The sequence below is a fragment of the Watersipora subatra genome, chromosome 9 (assembly GCF_963576615.1).
Source record: "Watersipora subatra chromosome 9, tzWatSuba1.1, whole genome shotgun sequence".
Classification (NCBI taxonomy): Eukaryota; Metazoa; Bryozoa; class Gymnolaemata; order Cheilostomatida; family Watersiporidae; genus Watersipora; species Watersipora subatra.
The window spans coordinates 12,649,037-12,667,834 of NC_088716.1; the positions used below are offsets into that span (position 1 = coordinate 12,649,037).

Here is an 18,798-nt window from a genome sequence, read left to right on the forward strand (position 1 = left end):
TAAAGATGCTCTCTACCAGTTTATACAAACACTTTTATCACAAGTTAGTTGACAGCGGTAAGTGGAAGTAATACACAATAGGCCTGTATCTCTATGCTGCTGCAATAAGAATCAAGCAAATTGAAGCACCTGAAAAGACGTAAAATCCTAGATTTCAAATCCCTAAAATAGCTGAAAGCTTTGGTGAGTTCTACTCTCACCACCAAGTTTTCAGATGTCAGCAGTTGTCAGTAGTAATTAGTAACAACTTTAAAATTCTGTGTACAATCTATGATACCAGTAGCTGAGACTCTGTCACCTTTGAATGAAACTCTATAGTCCCTGTAACTGCAAGTTTTTGTCACATGCAACTGAAACAATAATTATGTCACCTGCTACTAAGACTCTAAGTCACCTGTCTCTGTCAGCTGTCACCTGATACCCTCTGTAACCTGCCTCCGTCAACTGTCACCTGATACCCTATGTCACCTGCCTCTGTCATCTGTCACCTGATGCCCTATGTCACCTGCTTTTGTCATCTGATACCCTATGTCACCTGCCTCTGTCATCTGTCACCTGATACCCTATGTAACCTGTCTCTGTCTCTGTTAGTGAGACTCTATGTCACCTGTTACCGAGACTCTATGTCACCTGTCTCTGTCACCTGTAACTGGGACATGTCACTCAATGTCGCTATTATGTAAGGCTCTGATTAAAAGGCACCACAAAGGGAAACCATACATAAAATGGGTAGAAACCAACAAAAACTCTAGAAAAAAACCAAGAAAAATCTATGGAATAGTTCACTAACAGCAAATGAGACAGCAAATGTTTATAATGACAGTTTGAAATGATGACTAACAAATCAATCTTCTGATCTTCTCACTTGAAATAGTTTATAAAAAAACATCTGGTCAAGATTACTATTACCAATTATTCATATTGAAATTTTTTTAGTCCCATTCACCTTTAATTTGTAAAATTATTTTTATTTGTAAATTTTACTAGCTCAAAAGAATTCAACTATAGAAAGGAAGACTACTGTCAAATTAATCTTCCAATAATTTGGGATTTCAGACTATCAGCGAAAGCTGCCGTTTTACCGTTTTATCTAGGATACTGTTATAATCTTTCCTACCTTTGCTGCGAGTCACCTATAAAAACAGGATGCAGTGTTTCACAAGCGCTTTTACTGAAGTGAACGTGCTTTATAAATGCGTTGCAAGATATATGCAAAGAAAGTGATTAAGTGTTATCTAAAAGTTGTACAAATATTGACTTCTCTAATCAGTTTACTAGCGTACCATGTAGATTAGTACGAGCATGTATAAGAGACAATGGAGTGGTTAAACCACCACAAGCATTTGCTTTTGGAAATAAAAAAGTTTGCTGAATATCACTCTGAAGCTGAACAAGGATTCTTATGAGCTAAAGATAGCTCTCACAATCAATATTTAAAACTTGAATGTTTACACATCAGAAAACCTGTTAAACAACTTTGTCACAAGACCACTTTTAGTACAATCACAAATACTTATATAACAGAAAACCTGATGAATGACATTAACACCTGCAGCAAACCCACTCCAAGAACAACCACCAATACTTATATAACAAAAAACCTGATGAACAACATTAACACCTGCAGCAAACCCACTTCCAGAACAATCACAAATACTTTTATAATAGAAACCTGATTAACAACATTTTCATCTGCAGCAAGCACAATTTTAGTACAATAACAAGTAGCTATAGATACTGTATGGCGATACTCAGTCAAACTTTACAAACTCATAGAATTCAAACATTAGCAAACCGAATCTCTTATCAAAAGTTGAATGTGTTATCTACTCTTGTTAGGAATCCCTCAAACAAGCTTGTCTATTGCATGTCAAAAAGGGTTACCCTTGAGTAATGTTGATGAAATAGGTGAGAAAGTGAGTATAATGCCTAGCTCAAGCTTCATACAGGCATTATCAGTGTTTGTTAACATAATAGATGGTAAGCTGTGGCGTCACCTCAAAAAAGGTCAAAGTGTTATCATTAGTCCTTGGGCTCTGTTAGAATATCTGGTCTAATCTCTTGCAAGACCATGACTAAGCAGACAGCGATGCTTACCTAATATAGCTTGCTTTTCTAACCTCAAACGAAACTAACTTGACCTGACTGTGATTTACCTCTTTGATTCATACCGTTTTGATTTGTTAAGAAAAGCGATATATTATCAAATGAGAGGCATTTATTTTAAGCAGTTGTTACCCAAAAAGCTAATACACAGTAATACCTCTTTCACTGCAGGTAATCGGAACCAGTGCAAATGGTCCTGATGTGCAAAGTGCCTAATGCGAAAGGGACCGACAACTCCCTAATGCGAAAGTGAAAAACTGTGAAATAGAAACTAATAGACTCATCTAATAAAGTCATTTTTTCATTAATCTTAAGCATTTTCTTTTTTTTAGGTTCATCAGACAATTTTGAGAGTCAAGGACGTTTAAGATACATGATGAAAGGTGTCAAAAGTACTTTGCATTTTTTAGACTTCACAAAACATAACAGGTAAACAGCATACTACGACGACTGCCAGCATAACGACGCTCACGGAGGGATCTCACTGGGACAGAGTATGAGATAGAATTATATTTTATGTATTTGCTTGTTAACTTTCTTTAATTTTAATATTTTTAACTCCGCAAAGTATTGAAGTTGCAGGAGTAACAAGGAATTACTGTAGAACCGATGCATTGGAATTATTGAATAAACATATTTGTAAAACCAAACATTAGTTTTTCTGTTATTTGAACACAAAAAATGAATGCTTAACTTCGTTTGATTGCTCTGCAATATATTTATTCTCAATAAGTGAGTCATTAATCTGAGAAATACACACAAACTTGCCTCAAGACTACATGTAGTATAATGATTCATTTACGATACAACAAAACAGAAAGACATTTCATTACATTAAAAAAATAAATAGAATAAACATTCCATATAATTTGAATAAGCAAACATGAACTATATGTACTTTAAGAGAAACAAAATCTAGTAAAATGGTGCAGCTATCTGCAAATACAATATAAATCATTTAACGCATATATGAGAAAAAATAATTTATGTAAAACAACACTAAAGTGAATCAGGATGTTAAAAAGTGATATATCATATTATAATCGCACAAAATTGTGGCATAGTCATTGAACCAATCAAAACTGAGCGAGTTCATCTTATTACAGTAGTACTAGATTGTTGCATCCTCATTGAACCAATCAAAAGTAAGCAAGTTCATTTTATCACAGTGTAGTACTAGATTTTTGCATCCTCATTGAACCAATCAAAAATGAGTGAGTTCATCTTATTACAGTAGTACTAGATTGTTGCATCCTCATTGAACCAATCAAAAGTAAGCAAGTTCATTTTATCACAGTAGTACTAGATTGTTGCATTCTCATTGAACCAATCAAAACTGAGCAAATATCAAAAGAACATAATAGTGTGTAATCATTGGATCTTCAATCTTATAGCAAAAAAACATCATAGGACATCTAAGGGCTGAAGTTGGGACCAAGTGGGACCTGTTTTTATCCGAACAACCATGTTAACTGACAGCTGCAATGCATCGCCGACCGACTCCATGGTGTGTTTAACAACTCTAGCTGTCTGTTTGAGAAGAGGTGTTGGAACTTCATAAAGCAACTCATCGTGGATCTGAAGAACTAGTCGGGCCTCTGAAAAACAAAAACAAATACAGTTTTTAAGCCTGCACTAATAGAAAGCCTATATATGCAGCATTGAAAATGTTTTTAACATACGCTAGTTGAGGAAAACAAAACAGCTTTCTTCCATTTTTAAAATTTCTAAAACAAAAGTGAAAATCAAATACTATTTCAAACCTTAACTCACAATCACTTCTATATATACATTTTTTGATATTTATATTAATAAATCTCACTTTGTCATTGTGTCCGTGTGTCCATTACGCTACATAAACACGTTTTTCACTTTTTTTGAAAAGTGCGTTTTCATATACTTGGACTGATTTTATGAAAACTTCACACGCCGATGCTCTGTGCCTTCCGACAGGTCGCTGAAATATTTGGTTTAAAAACTCCGTCAGGTTCCTGAGAACCAGTCTCTTAAACACCCACTTATAGGCAATTTGATTGAAAAAATGGAAAAGCAGGCATCGCCGACCTTTGAGCATATATTTGACATACGTAGTAATTGTCAGCTGATGAACCCATTTTTCAAAACATTACAGATGCGTCAGTGAAACATAAAAGATTGTTAAAAAACCTGAAAATGTAAAATAATAAAAGTTATATAAATTGAGTACATGTAAATTTAAACCATATCTTATGTAAGTTAGAGTAAGTCACATCACCTATTTTTCTAACTTACTTTAGCGTTGAACTTACCCCATGTACTGAACTTGAATGCGTCATTAACACAATGAAAAAATCTTTATACTGAGTATCATTTCATTAATTTGTTTTTTATATATAATTTATTTTCAATGAGATCTTAAACATACATTTTATCAAATGCATTTCTTTCAATACTTTATCTAATTACTTGAAGGATTTACCGTTGTTTCCGTTCATTGGAAGGAATAAGACAAAATACTCTATGTTCATCTATATTTACGTACGATAGTTTTTATGTACTTAATGTCAATTATCTAAGGATGACTGTAATCTGAGCATCATCCTAACAGACAACATCTAAGTTCCGAGTTTAGCTGAAGGCAACATTGATTAGCAATGCTGCTAATTAATTATTTAAAATGCTGTTCTGAAATTTAATACTTTTAGCGTTATGTTAGTCTTGTTTGTACACATCAGTGAATGAATATTTGTAGCGCTAACATCATATTACCGACTGACCTATAGAAAGCCTTAAAAAATATTTGAAAACTTTTACTTATTTTTAAATTTACTTAATACTTAATTAAAATTAACTTTGTCTAATTGAAAAAATACTTAATTTTATAAGTTTATTTTACAGTTAAGGTAAAACAGTATGTTACAGTTTTATCAGTTAAAGCTGAAAGGGAAATGCAACTACATTGATCTCTCATTTTCACAATTTTTTGAGATCAGAGCCTCTGCAAAAAGTAAAAATCTGTGAATTGGAAATCAATTTTGAGGGTCAAGGGCATTCAAGAAGCATGATGAATAATATCACAAGTGCTTTGACCTTATACGCTTCAGAAAACATCACAGGAAAAGAGTGAACCTATACTACTGCTATCACAATGATACCTGCGAAAGGAATACAAACATCTACGAAATTAATAGATTCACATAATCTTACCTCTGTTTAGAGCGCTCTCAAGGTTGATTGTAGCCATTTTAACTAGATCAGCGGCTGAACCTTGTACCGTCGTATTTATGGCTTGTCTTTCAGCCTGACTTCTGCTAGCCCCACGAGCAGCGTTATTTATGTTTGGAAGGTAGCGTCGACGTCCCACAATGGTGCTCACATAACCTAACTTTCTACACGACTCGACTGTCGAAATCAGATAGGTTTTCAGGCCTGTAAAGTATTCAGCCTCTCGGATAAAATTTGTAGAATAACTCTATTATATCAAATATCCCTGAATAACTCTATTATATCAAATATCCCTGAACAACTCTATTATATCAAATATCCCTGAACAACTCTATTATATTAAATATCCCTGAATAACTCTATTATATCAAATATCCCTGAACAACTCTATTATATTAAATATCCCTGAATAACCCTATTATATCAAATATCCCTGAATAACTCTATTATATTAAATATCCCTGAACAACTCTATTATATCAAATATCCCTGAATAACTCTATTATATCAAATATCCCTGACTCAACATTTGCAACATCTGTTACAGATGAACTCACACCAAGTTTTTATAAATTTTATCAATAAGTAGTTATTTTTTATCATTTGCGAATGTTTTTGATGTTTGAGGTGATCTGATCGCCTCAAACAAATTTATCGTGATTGATAAATCTTGATTGCGATTAAAATGCTCTGATCAAACTTGAGTGTGATTACGATAATTGCAATATGCGATGATAATTACAAAGAGATCGACAGAATAGAGACACGTAATGCTTCGACTTGAACGCATTAGTCGATGTCCACTATCTCAACGATAACAACTCATGATATAATTTCGCGAGTGAGTGTCTTGATCGCAACCACATTTAATCGATATTAATCTTGAAACATCCTAGCAAATCAGATCACCTCAAACAGCAAAAACAATCGCACATGATAGATAAATACCGATACTTTCTGATAAAATTTACAAACAACTTCATGTTCAAGTCATACAACTCTAGACAGACTGATTTTATACTGTATGTCACAAGTTATAACTCTATTAAACAATCGACTTTATTTAAAAGTATTTAAAAAACATCATCATTGTATTTATTTAAAGCTTTGAGGCTCAAAACAATCGCACATGTTTTTAGGTGAACACTTATTTTAGTTCTGCAAATCATGTACAGTTTATGTCCTCCCCCCATAGCAAGGATGACAAGAAGAGCAGGTAGCTCTCTCTAATATCTATAAAGTTAGTCACACTGGAACTCGAGCAACAAAGTTGCACGAATTAAAAGCGCTAACTCTTAAACGATGAAGTTACAAATAAATAAAGTTGTAAATAAAAAACATCTTTCGGTTAGAATGTACCTGATGAAAATTGAAACTTGCATTTGAATGTTAAATTGAAATGCGTAACATAAAAACTTGTAATAAATGTAAAATGAAGCAAATATTACCAATAAAGGTTGTCTGAAAGTCCCTCATGAGTTGCTCTGCTGTATCTTCATCCACTGAAAGCTGTTCGGAAAGAGCTTTGCTCCCCATACCATATATTATCCCGTAGCATATCTAAAATGAAAGGTCGCTTACAAGGTCAGACGGGTCAGCTTAAAATGAGCAAGAAGATTCAATTGAAAATCAGGCTGGTTTATGCCTGTAAAAGCAATACAGTTGATCATTGTTAGTGTGAAGTCTGACCTCAGTTTTTGAACACAATCTGTTTGAAAAGGATGTTCAAAAAGCAAATTATTCAAATTTTGAAACAATTTTTCATTACAACTAAAGCAAATAATTTTATTACCAAACTCGAAACTCACTTTTTTAACACATTGAAATCTAATCTTGCACATGCAAGTCCCTTAATTTTGGACCGTATCAACAACTTAAAGTCATCTGCGAAAGTACATTAAAGAGCGCAATTTCCTTTAGAACCAAATAGTACAGTAAAGCTCCAAGTTTGTAGAACTCGATGAAAGAAAGAGAAATCAAATAAAAAATTGAATTATTTCGTCCTCTTTTAAATAATAGAATGTAACTGAGGTAACTAAAGAAACATAATGATTGTAGTACACCGAGTCTGATAGAGTGTATATTTGTTATGAATAGAAAAACTAATAGTTTTAGTGTAAAATTCTCGTTGCTGAAAAAAAGCTTTATAACTTTATCTGTTTTTACTCCTTCGCTACAAAGAATTTCAAATCAGTGTGTTATTAGAAACTGATGTTCTGTCAGCAGCCATTTTCATTTCTCAGTCATCAGAAGTTCCCTCAGTATTTTGGTGATATTTCAAAAAATAGTATACCAATCGACTTGAAACATTAAAATTATACTGAAAACGTACTACGCACAAAGTGTCAAAATTTTATAATTTTCTATAAAATCACAAACAAAGCGAAACTAAAAAAAAAGCGAAACTATGCCGTTGAGTTTATTGGGTCGTAGGATCAGATGGGAAAACAATTTACTGAGTTACATGTACCTCGGGCCCAGGCTTTAAAGCATTACACAGTTTTACATTATTTTAGACTATTAACTTTTTATTAAAAGCGCACGTAATACAATATTTGCTATAATAAGAGCTGGAACTGTCCATCCAAAACCACGCCAAGAGTGATAAGAAAAAAGATAGCCCTGCACAGAAATAGAACTTGGACATTCGGATTGGAAGGGTGCTACCACTGCACCACTGCAATATCTTTCTATGTCTAAGAATAATCGTGTGCATACTTATTACACATGAGGATCTCTCACGGTGCCAGCAGACTAGTATCTATAGCGTACAATGCAGGCTCTATTAATCCCATTGTTTTTTTGATGTCATCAAGCCATTTGCACATGCGCTCGTTCACGAAAAAGCTGCCGTATTTGTAGAAAACGATCGTTTTTCTTTTATTTAATAGTACTTTTTGGTGTTGTTTTGATACTATAATAAAAAAATTGCAAACAAAAGCATCGTTTTCAAACATTTATTGCAAAAGCTTCGTGTTTTTAACAATAAAATTGTCTATAAAGATGGCCGACAATGATAAAATGACGTCACGAAAAAACGAAGGCTAGACTGACGATGTATTGAAGCGCCTGTAGCTGCCCAAATAAAAAAAAGATATGTAAAGAACGAGCTTGTGTGTTTATTCTAACAAAATAACAAAAAACACTAATAATAAATACACTAATACCAAAACACAAATTACATTCAATATTTCCTCAACCACAGCAACCCTTTCTCCATACAAAGTCTCAATACTACAAATAACGATAAAGAAAAAGGGTCGGTTGGCAACAAAGACAGGCTGCAGGTTTTGATAGATCTCGGGAGTGTTTAAACTCCAATTTATTTGATGTACTTCGAACAAAAACTTCCGTATTCTGATTTGTTTGAGATCTGTGACATTCAAAACTGAGGTTTTAATGTATTTGAATCTCTTTCCCATTTCAGATAGCTCGTTTTGAATAAAGCAAGTAATATTGTCAACATATAAACCATCTTCTTTGTATAAGTTACCCTTTTTGTCAGGATGTGTAAGCAAAAGGATGTGTGTACTTATAGCTATGACGGAAATGATAACCAAGGCTTCTTCATATGGTAGTTAAAGCTTATAGTACCAAATCCTAACAAACTGATCAGCTGCATGATGATTGCATCCCAAGTTGCATATGTCACAACAAGAGGAGGGAAAGCGAACATTACACTATCTTTTGCAAGCACCACACTTCGAGTGAAGCCAAGTTTTTTTTTATACATTCAGACGCTTAGCAGCGGGGATTTGGTTTGAATTCCCATCTCCATTATTTTTATAGTGACAAGTGATGCAGTTCTTGTACCAAAGACAGAAAACTTACATACTTCTGAAACACGTTGATAATAAAATATGCCAGTGAACAACTGGCAATGTGCCAAAAAAATTTCTAAACTCCGACAACAGCGAGTAATGGAATTTCAAGCAATTTGAGAATGTTCTAGAGATAGCGACGATTGGGCAAAGTTCAGGTGAGATAAGATCACTGTCCCAAGATAAATATTGCAGTGATTCTGTAATCATGTAAGCTTTGTGAGAACCAGTAGAGAACTAACAAGGGGAGATGCTGACCTCTCAAACAGAAATCAGCGAAGAAAGTAATGCATTACACATAAGAAACAGTTAGTTAGCAGGATTGAGGCAGCACCACATCAATGACAACCATTTCATTTCTACAAAGCGAGGTCACATCTCGATGAAGCGTTTATACAATAGAGTGCAGCCTATCAACCTACCGATGAACTTTCATTAGCAGACGTTATTTGATGCAGTCTCAAAGCGTAACAAACAATGATTAGTATGATAGATTGGTGATTCAGTTTCGCAAGCTTATTAAGCAGATGTCGTCATAGAAATATCAGTAGACTCTCTATTATAATTTACTGTACACCATTACTGTGGCCCCGAGAGTAAGTCTGATTCAGATGGCAATCAAATGAAGAGAGCAAGAAAACTACTGTTGCTGAATACCAATTGATCTCTCATGCTTCCTTGCTAAACCTACTGCCTGACCTTTCCTTCAACGTATGCACAAAAAAGTTTAGATGATGCGCAACAACAAAATAGATTTTAATTTTTTTACATACATACTATTTATATCTTTGCGTTAATTTAAATTTTAGGCTTCTAATAGGAACAAATCTTCTTTCATTACCTTATCCTGTTAACTCCTGTTAATTTCTTATTATGGTATATAGTATTGGATATTTTGCATAAACTGAGATGTTCCACAATGAGATCACAGATGAAATATTTGCGCAGGATTTACACTTTGCATCATATGTCCTTGAATGTACACCTCAAATGTACACGATCCAAATAACGACTGTGTCGACTTATGACTGGTTGGATAGTGAGTGTACAACAGTGCCCTCGAATGTTGTATAACAGCATTTGAAGGCACTGTTGGGGGATATGGCTAAGCATTACCCTTACTTTGTATAGAATATACCATAATAAAATTTTTGTCCCGAGAGCATATTGCTTCAAGGGTAACAATTTGACACGCCATAGCATGACACACCTATATTGACATGAAGCACCTGCCCTAGCAGTCACGGTACTAACTGGCAGGTGGTGTAACTAACAGCTCAATTTATGAACCATTCGGTTTTATCTTCCCATTCACCCAAGAGAAGATAACACCTAATATCTTCTCTTGGGTGTTTGTCTATTCCTACCTGCTTAGCATTCTGTCTTTGCTCATCTGTGACATCATCCGCCGGTACAGACTTCCAACGAGATGCGATGTCCTTGAACACATCGCCACCACCATTTAGGAGAGACAAAAGTGTAGAATCTGAGGCTAGATGAGAGATGATTCTCAACTCTAGCTGTGAGTAGTCTGCTGACAGCAGGGTGTAGCCTGGGATCAACAGATCAATTAATGAGCAATATAGAATTGCTAATAGTATCATTTTATAGCCTGAAATCAGGTTATCAGCTTGTGAGTAAAATAAAACTGTTATCAGCCTTGGTGTATAGCCTGAGATCAACATAATAGTGTAACCGATAAGACTTTCTAGATACATAGATCAACTCACAAGTAATGCAGAATTGTGATTTGTTTTTCTATAAACTGGACATTTGTTAGCAGTTAGTATGTATGGATTGATTTATTGAAAACGAGTTTTTGTGATCAGTTGACAGAGTAAACAACTACTCATAACTCCAAACAGCGCTGGTTAGTTTATCATGGCTGTTTTAACTCATAAATGGACACGATATTTAGTCATTCGCGAAGGGCTATCACGGCAGGAAGCAGTGATAGATACAAACAGACAACTCTACATAAACGAATAAGTAACAAAAAATCCTAGGTGTGGTATTCTACAAACTGATCAACAATTATAAATATTGATAAATCAATATTTATAATTTAGTATATTTATATGATCCCACAACCAAACGAGCGGAGCGAAGTTTGAGAGTTTTTATGATAAATGCATGTGCACACAACTTAGGAAAATTATTCATCAACAATGAGACGAACCCTTGTCTCGAAATTTCATCAACAAATTTAACCATCGTTTTGTAGAGTCGTTAAAGTATAATAACGATACAAAACACATATAAGCCTATTTAAATATGTTACCAAGTCTTTGTAAATTGTCGATATTCTCTTAAAACTTACCCATCTGATCGGATTATACACAAATAGACAGATTAATTTGGCCAAAATCGTCACAAAAGGTTTGAAAAGCTTGGTTTAATAAAAGTTAAGAACGGAAATTGAAACGCCGAGCGGCAGAGAATAGAACGATTAAGTCGTGCGCATTTCACAAAAAATAACGTGCACATTTCACCAGTCTATAGCATTGTCGAATTGCCGAAGGTTTCTGTAATTAATGTAGGAGTACTGAAATCGTTACATTTTTGCCGATTTCAAAGTAACTGACATTTTAGACACTTTTGAGTACTTTGGTATTCTAACCATACCCATACCTGCCAACTCTCACGCATTGGGTGTGAGACTCACGCAACTGCCCCATGCCTCACGCATCTCACGCCCGTGTCACGCAATTGCCCTTTTTACCCAAGCAAACCTGTGTTTTTGCCCGAATCTTCAAATAGTAATAATATACTTACTACTAATAAACAACTATGTATAAACATATTTGTGGCATTCTCATCTATCAATAACCTCCACGACATGTAATTTCCATATGGAGTTATATTATCTTTCGCTGTGGTGCTTTTATACGCTATGAAAATTTACCCCACTTATCAAATCCTCGCGTTTTCATTGCCCCCAAAATAGACTCTCACTCCTTTCCCCACTTCAGGGTTGGCAGGTCTGACCATACCTGCCAACTCTCACGCATTGGGTGTGAGACTCACGCAATCGCCCCAAAGAAAAAATGAAAATGCGTGAGAAATGCGTGAGATTTTTGCCTCAATTTCCAAAATTTCATATATACTATCATTGATACATCAATTGCCCCAAAACCAAACCTCACGCATTGCCCCACTCTTGGATTGGCAGGTCTGATTCTAACTGATGTCCAACGCAGGTAAGTAAAGGGAATGACGATGATATTTTTTTCTAACGATTCTTATGAGATTATTACAATATTTAATTATAAGTTTGGATGACTACAGAACAATGACTACGTAGTACAGATTTTCTAAAAATCTATATAAATATCACAACTTCTTGATATTGCTAGGCTGCTAGCAATGACGTTTTTAAATGTAAACAAAATTGTGCATTGGTTTTATATTATTACTATATTAATAATATTGGTTATTCTAATAATATCTGTGCATTTTACTTCTAATATTGGCCAATATTGCATACATTACAGCTACCATTGCAGTTATCCTATTGCACTGCAGTGCCATTTGACTGCTAATATTGCATTTCTCAACCATCAGTACCCTTTCTTTTTTTCCAATATCTCTTTGGTCATGGGCTGTATGACAGTGGAATTTCTAGTTATTTATATTATCATTGCATACATTTAAATTGTAAGTAGCAGTACGCTATCTTAAGATTAAATCAGTCAATGTTAACCCAGCGTACTTTCGATTTTGAGAGATTGGATTGAGTTTCCACATTGAATACACATCGACTCAACAATGTTTATGACACAATTAAAAAGCACGCGGTTTCTTGTGATAAGTAAGCAAGTTTGTATTAATATAAATTATTATATGCACTATAATAGAGAGTTGACAATATTTCAGTACTGGTAGAGTTGACATGTTAGGATTTGACACTCCTGTTAATTTGGTAGGAATAAACAACGACGCTAGTCAAACAGTGAACATAAACATTTGAGAGAAAGTTGAACAAGTTTTAGATTTCTTTGGGATTCTCCATTCATCCCCTAGAATGGCTAAAATATCGAAAAATATCAATCATTGAACAAGGTAATCAATAAGCATTTGTTCAGTTTTGAGCATTCAAATAAACTGGGAGTTATCCTCTATATCCCACTTTTGCTAATACAGTAGAAGCTCCGACAGAGTAAATAATCCGTTCCAGGAAGGTTAACGTTATAGGGATTTTACGTTATACGGACAGTGAAATAACTGTAAATTGTCTAATCTGTTCTAAGATTTTCCAAAACTCACTCCTTTGGCTCTTCCAAAAGAAAAAAGCTAGACTCAACTTTTTAATTTAAAGACTGTACAGTAACTGTAGTATTAATAGTTTGTATCAACAAGATTTTTACTTTTTCTTATCAATTTCACTCATTTTGTAATTTTACAAAAAGTTAAGGGAGTACACACCTTCAGTGTCAATTTACATCAGTTCTTTTCATTTTTTTAGACAGCAAGGCCTATTCTGCAAAAAGGAAATATTGCAAAATATTTTATGTAACAAAAAGTAAAACAAAAATATGACTCTGGTGTTCGTATTAGGAGGGCTGCCTGCCCGACCGCCCCTCACCAGAGTTCGAGATTAGGATAAAAGATAGCTTTCGACGAAACTAAAAATTACGACATTCAGCTGGGTATATCGACACTCAGACTCCTGCTCCAATAGATGGCCATTACGTATTTATAAATGATCGCACAGCTAGTTGTTTTCTATGCTTTGTTGTCACACCTGAAAATCTCTAACGGTGAACTAGATTTTCAGCGTACTAGTATATATAATAGAGAGATCCCTTGACATATGTTGTTTTCTCTTTCAAGTGCGGCAAAAGATATCAATATTTTAGGGCTAACTACGGGATTCTAATTGAATTTGAGAATTTGCACTGACTTGACACTTTGTTACATGGAATTCTTTACGTTGTTTGAAGCAAAAACTTCACATAAATTATTTACGTTACGTAGAACTTACGTCATAAGAGATTAGCCTGACTGTACATGTATGTGACTGACACAGAAAAATGTCGATCAATGGCTCATGAGGGAATCCAATGCAAAAGGTTCAGAATACATGAAATGCCTTTTATATAGCGGGTGTTCAGTTATCACAGCCTAACAACATCAAATATTTATAAAGGTCTCAGACTATGATCTGTCAATGTATTCAAACCTACTCTGTTATTGTATCCCCATCAAGGCATAACCAACTGTAATTCTCCTACAATTATCAGGAATACGCGATTAAAATTTGAATGTCTCCGTTCACCCTAATCGTATACCCTAACGTGTGGGTAATTATAAAAAAATCCTTAGCTTGAGATCCAATCTAGCCGTACGACCACGCTGCATGGTATCATTGTGAAAATTAAAAAACTTACCGGGTGCTGCTGGAAATGCATTGCGCAAGCTAATGACTTGCTCATCCAAATCTGAAAATAACGGAAACCAGAAAATCAAACAGGCCAGCACTACTGATTTAGTTTTACAGCTGGTAGCGCACAGAATCCACAGAGACTTTCCTTACTAATTTTACACACACCATTCACAATTTTGATGCATTCTAAAGAGAAGCACATTCATAGAATCATCTTCTCTAAAGTGAACATAATTCTATGAATCATATTAAAGCAGAACAGTCTTGGTGATTCAACGACTGTATACTATAAACAGTCATATAAGATAAGAGTGAAATATGACATGCAGAGAGAATTTTTGAGAGAATCTGTCAAAAGACTTACATTGAACAAGCATATACCCGATGCTGAGTGAGAGCTAGCTAACTGTTTGTTTTAATAATTAAAAAATTCAACTGACAGATATATTGGTAATCAATTTAAAAGCTCCAAATACCTGATCGTATTAATAACAGGTTGCCACCCCTAGCTACAAGAACAGACAAATCAAAAGATGAAATTTTTAGCACATTTCATCATCTGTAAATGATCTGACTGTTTCTATTACCATTATAAATATCATTATTATCACTATCGTTATTATCACTATCATTATTATTAATATCATTATTATCACTATCATTATTATCATATCATTATTATCACTATCATTATTATCACTATCATTATTATCACTATCATTATTATAACTATCATTATTATCACTATCATTATTATCACTATCATTATTATTACTATCATTATTATCACTATCATTATTATCACTATCATTATAATCACTATCGTTATTATCACTATCATTATTATTACTATCATTATTATCACTATCATTATTATAACTATCGTTATTATCACTATCATTATTATCACTATCATTATTACCACTATCATTATTATCACTATCGTTATTATCACTATCATTATTATCACTATCATTATTATCACTATCATTATTATCACTATCATTATTATCACTATCATTATAATTACTATCATTATTATCACTATCATTATTATTACTATCGTTATTATCACTATCATTATTATCACTATCATTATTATCACTATCATTATTATCACTATAATTATTATCACTATCATTATTATCACTATCATTATTATTACTATCATTATTATCACTATCATTATTATTACTATCATTATTATCACTATCATTATTATCACTATCATTATAATCACTATCGTTATTATCACTATCATTATTATTACTATCATTATTATCACTATCATTATTATAACTATCGTTATTATCACTATCATTATTATCACTATCATTATTACCACTATCATTATTATCACTATCGTTATTATCACTATCATTATTATTACTATCGTTATTATCACTATCATTATTATAACTATCGTTATTATCACTATCATTATTATCACTATCATTATTACCACTATCATTATAATCACTATCGTTATTATCACTATCATTATTATTACTATCATTATTATCACTATCATTATTATAACTATCGTTATTATCACTATCATTATTATCACTATCATTATTATCACTATCATTATTATCACTATAATTATTATTACTATCATTATTATCACTATCATTATTATAACTATCGTTATTATCACTATCATTATTATCACTATCATTATTACCACTATCATTATTATCACTATCGTTATAATCACTATCATTATTATCACTATCATTATTACCACTATCATTATAATCACTATCGTTATTATCACTATCATTATTATTACTATCATTATTATCACTATCATTATTATAACTATCGTTATTATCACTATCATTATTATCACTATCATTATTACCACTATCATTATTATCACTATCGTTATTATCACTATCATTATTATTACTATCGTTATTATCACTATCATTATTATCACTATCATTATTATCACTATCATTATTATCACTATAATTATTATCACTATCATTATTATCACTATCATTATTATTACTATCATTATTATCACTATCATTATTATCACTATCATTATAATCACTATCATTATTATCACTATCATTATTATCACTATCATTATAATCACTATCGTTATTATCACTATCATTATTATTACTATCATTATTATCACTATCATTATTATAACTATCGTTATTATCACTATCATTATTATCACTATCATTATTACCACTATCATTATTATCACTATCGTTATTATCACTATCATTATTATCACTATCATTATTATCACTATCATTATTATCACTATCATTATTATAACTATCATTATTATAACTATCATTATTATCACTATCATTATTATAACTATCATTATTATCACTATCATTATTATAACTATCGTTATTATCACTATCATTATTATAACTATCATTATTATCACTATCATTATTATTACTATCATTATTATTACTATCATTATTATCACTATCATTATTATCACTATCATTATTATTACTATCATTATTATAACTATCATTATTATAACTATCATTATTATCACTATCATTATTATTACTATCATTATTATTACTATCATTATTATCACTATCATTATTATCACTATCATTATTATAACTATCATTATTATCACTATCATTATTATCACTATCATTATTATCACTATCATTATTATCACTATCATTATTATCACTATCATTATTATTACTATCATTATTATTACTATCATTATTATCACTATCATTATTATCACTATCATTATTATCACTATCATTATTATCACTATCATTATTATCACTATCATTATTATCACTATCATTATTATAACTATCGTTATTATCACTATCATTATTATCACTATCATTATTACCACTATCATTATTATCACTATCGTTATTATCACTATCATTATTATAACTATCATTATTATCACTATCATTATTATCACTATCATTATTATTACTATCATTATTATCACTATCATTATTATCACTATCATTATAATCACTATCGTTATTATCACTATCATTATTATTACTATCATTATTATCACTATCATTATTATAACTATCGTTATTATCACTATCATTATTATCACTATCATTATTACCACTATCATTATTATCACTATCGTTATTATCACTATCATTATTATCACTATCATTATTATCACTATCATTATTATCATATCATTATTATCACTATCATTATTATCACTATCATTATTATCACTATCATTATTATAACTATCATTATTATCACTATCATTATTATCACTATCATTATTATTACTATCATTATTATCACTATCATTATTATCACTATCATTATAATCACTATCGTTATTATCACTATCATTATTATTACTATCATTATTATCACTATCATTATTATAACTATCGTTATTATCACTATCATTATTATCACTATCATTATTACCACTATCATTATTATCACTATCGTTATTATCACTATCATTATTATCACTATCATTATTATCACTATCATTATTATCACTATCATTATTATCACTATCATTATAATTACTATCATTATTATCACTATCATTATTATTACTATCGTTATTATCACTATCATTATTATCACTATCATTATTATCACTATCATTATTATCACTATAATTATTATCACTATCATTATTATCACTATCATTATTATTACTATCATTATTATCACTATCATTATTATTACTATCATTATTATCACTATCATTATTATCACTATCATTATAATCACTATCGTTATTATCACTATCATTATTATTACTATCATTATTATCACTATCATTATTATAACTATCGTTATTATCACTATCATTATTATCACTATCATTATTACCACTATCATTATTATCACTATCGTTATTATCACTATCATTATTATTACTATCGTTATTATCACTATCATTATTATAACTATCGTTATTATCACTATCATTATTATCACTATCATTATTACCACTATCATTATAATCACTATCGTTATTATCACTATCATTATTATTACTATCATTATTATCACTATCATTATTATAACTATCGTTATTATCACTATCATTATTATCACTATCATTATTATCACTATCATTATTATCACTATAATTATTATTACTATCATTATTATCACTATCATTATTATAACTATCGTTATTATCACTATCATTATTATCACTATCATTATTACCACTATCATTATTATCACTATCGTTATAATCACTATCATTATTATCACTATCATTATTACCACTATCATTATAAT

The 18,798-nt window shown here is 31.6% G+C and overlaps 1 protein-coding gene across 1 annotated transcript in view; it reads right to left on the reverse strand.

Moving 5' to 3' along the window:
- Window positions 1-2,810: 2,810 nt before the first annotated feature.
- Window positions 2,811-18,798, reverse strand: part of LOC137404793 (DNA polymerase theta-like) — a 50,187-nt gene continuing 34,199 nt past the window's right edge. Inside the window, exons 20-24 of the mRNA XM_068091025.1 lie at window positions 14,522-14,572; window positions 10,499-10,683; window positions 6,759-6,870; window positions 5,293-5,514; window positions 2,811-3,704 (exon numbers count right to left, since the gene is read on the reverse strand). Coding sequence (XP_067947126.1) covers window positions 3,511-3,704; window positions 5,293-5,514; window positions 6,759-6,870; window positions 10,499-10,683; window positions 14,522-14,572 — 764 coding nt within the window. The 3' untranslated portion in view covers window positions 2,811-3,510. The remainder of the gene's footprint in view (window positions 3,705-5,292; window positions 5,515-6,758; window positions 6,871-10,498; window positions 10,684-14,521; window positions 14,573-18,798) is intronic.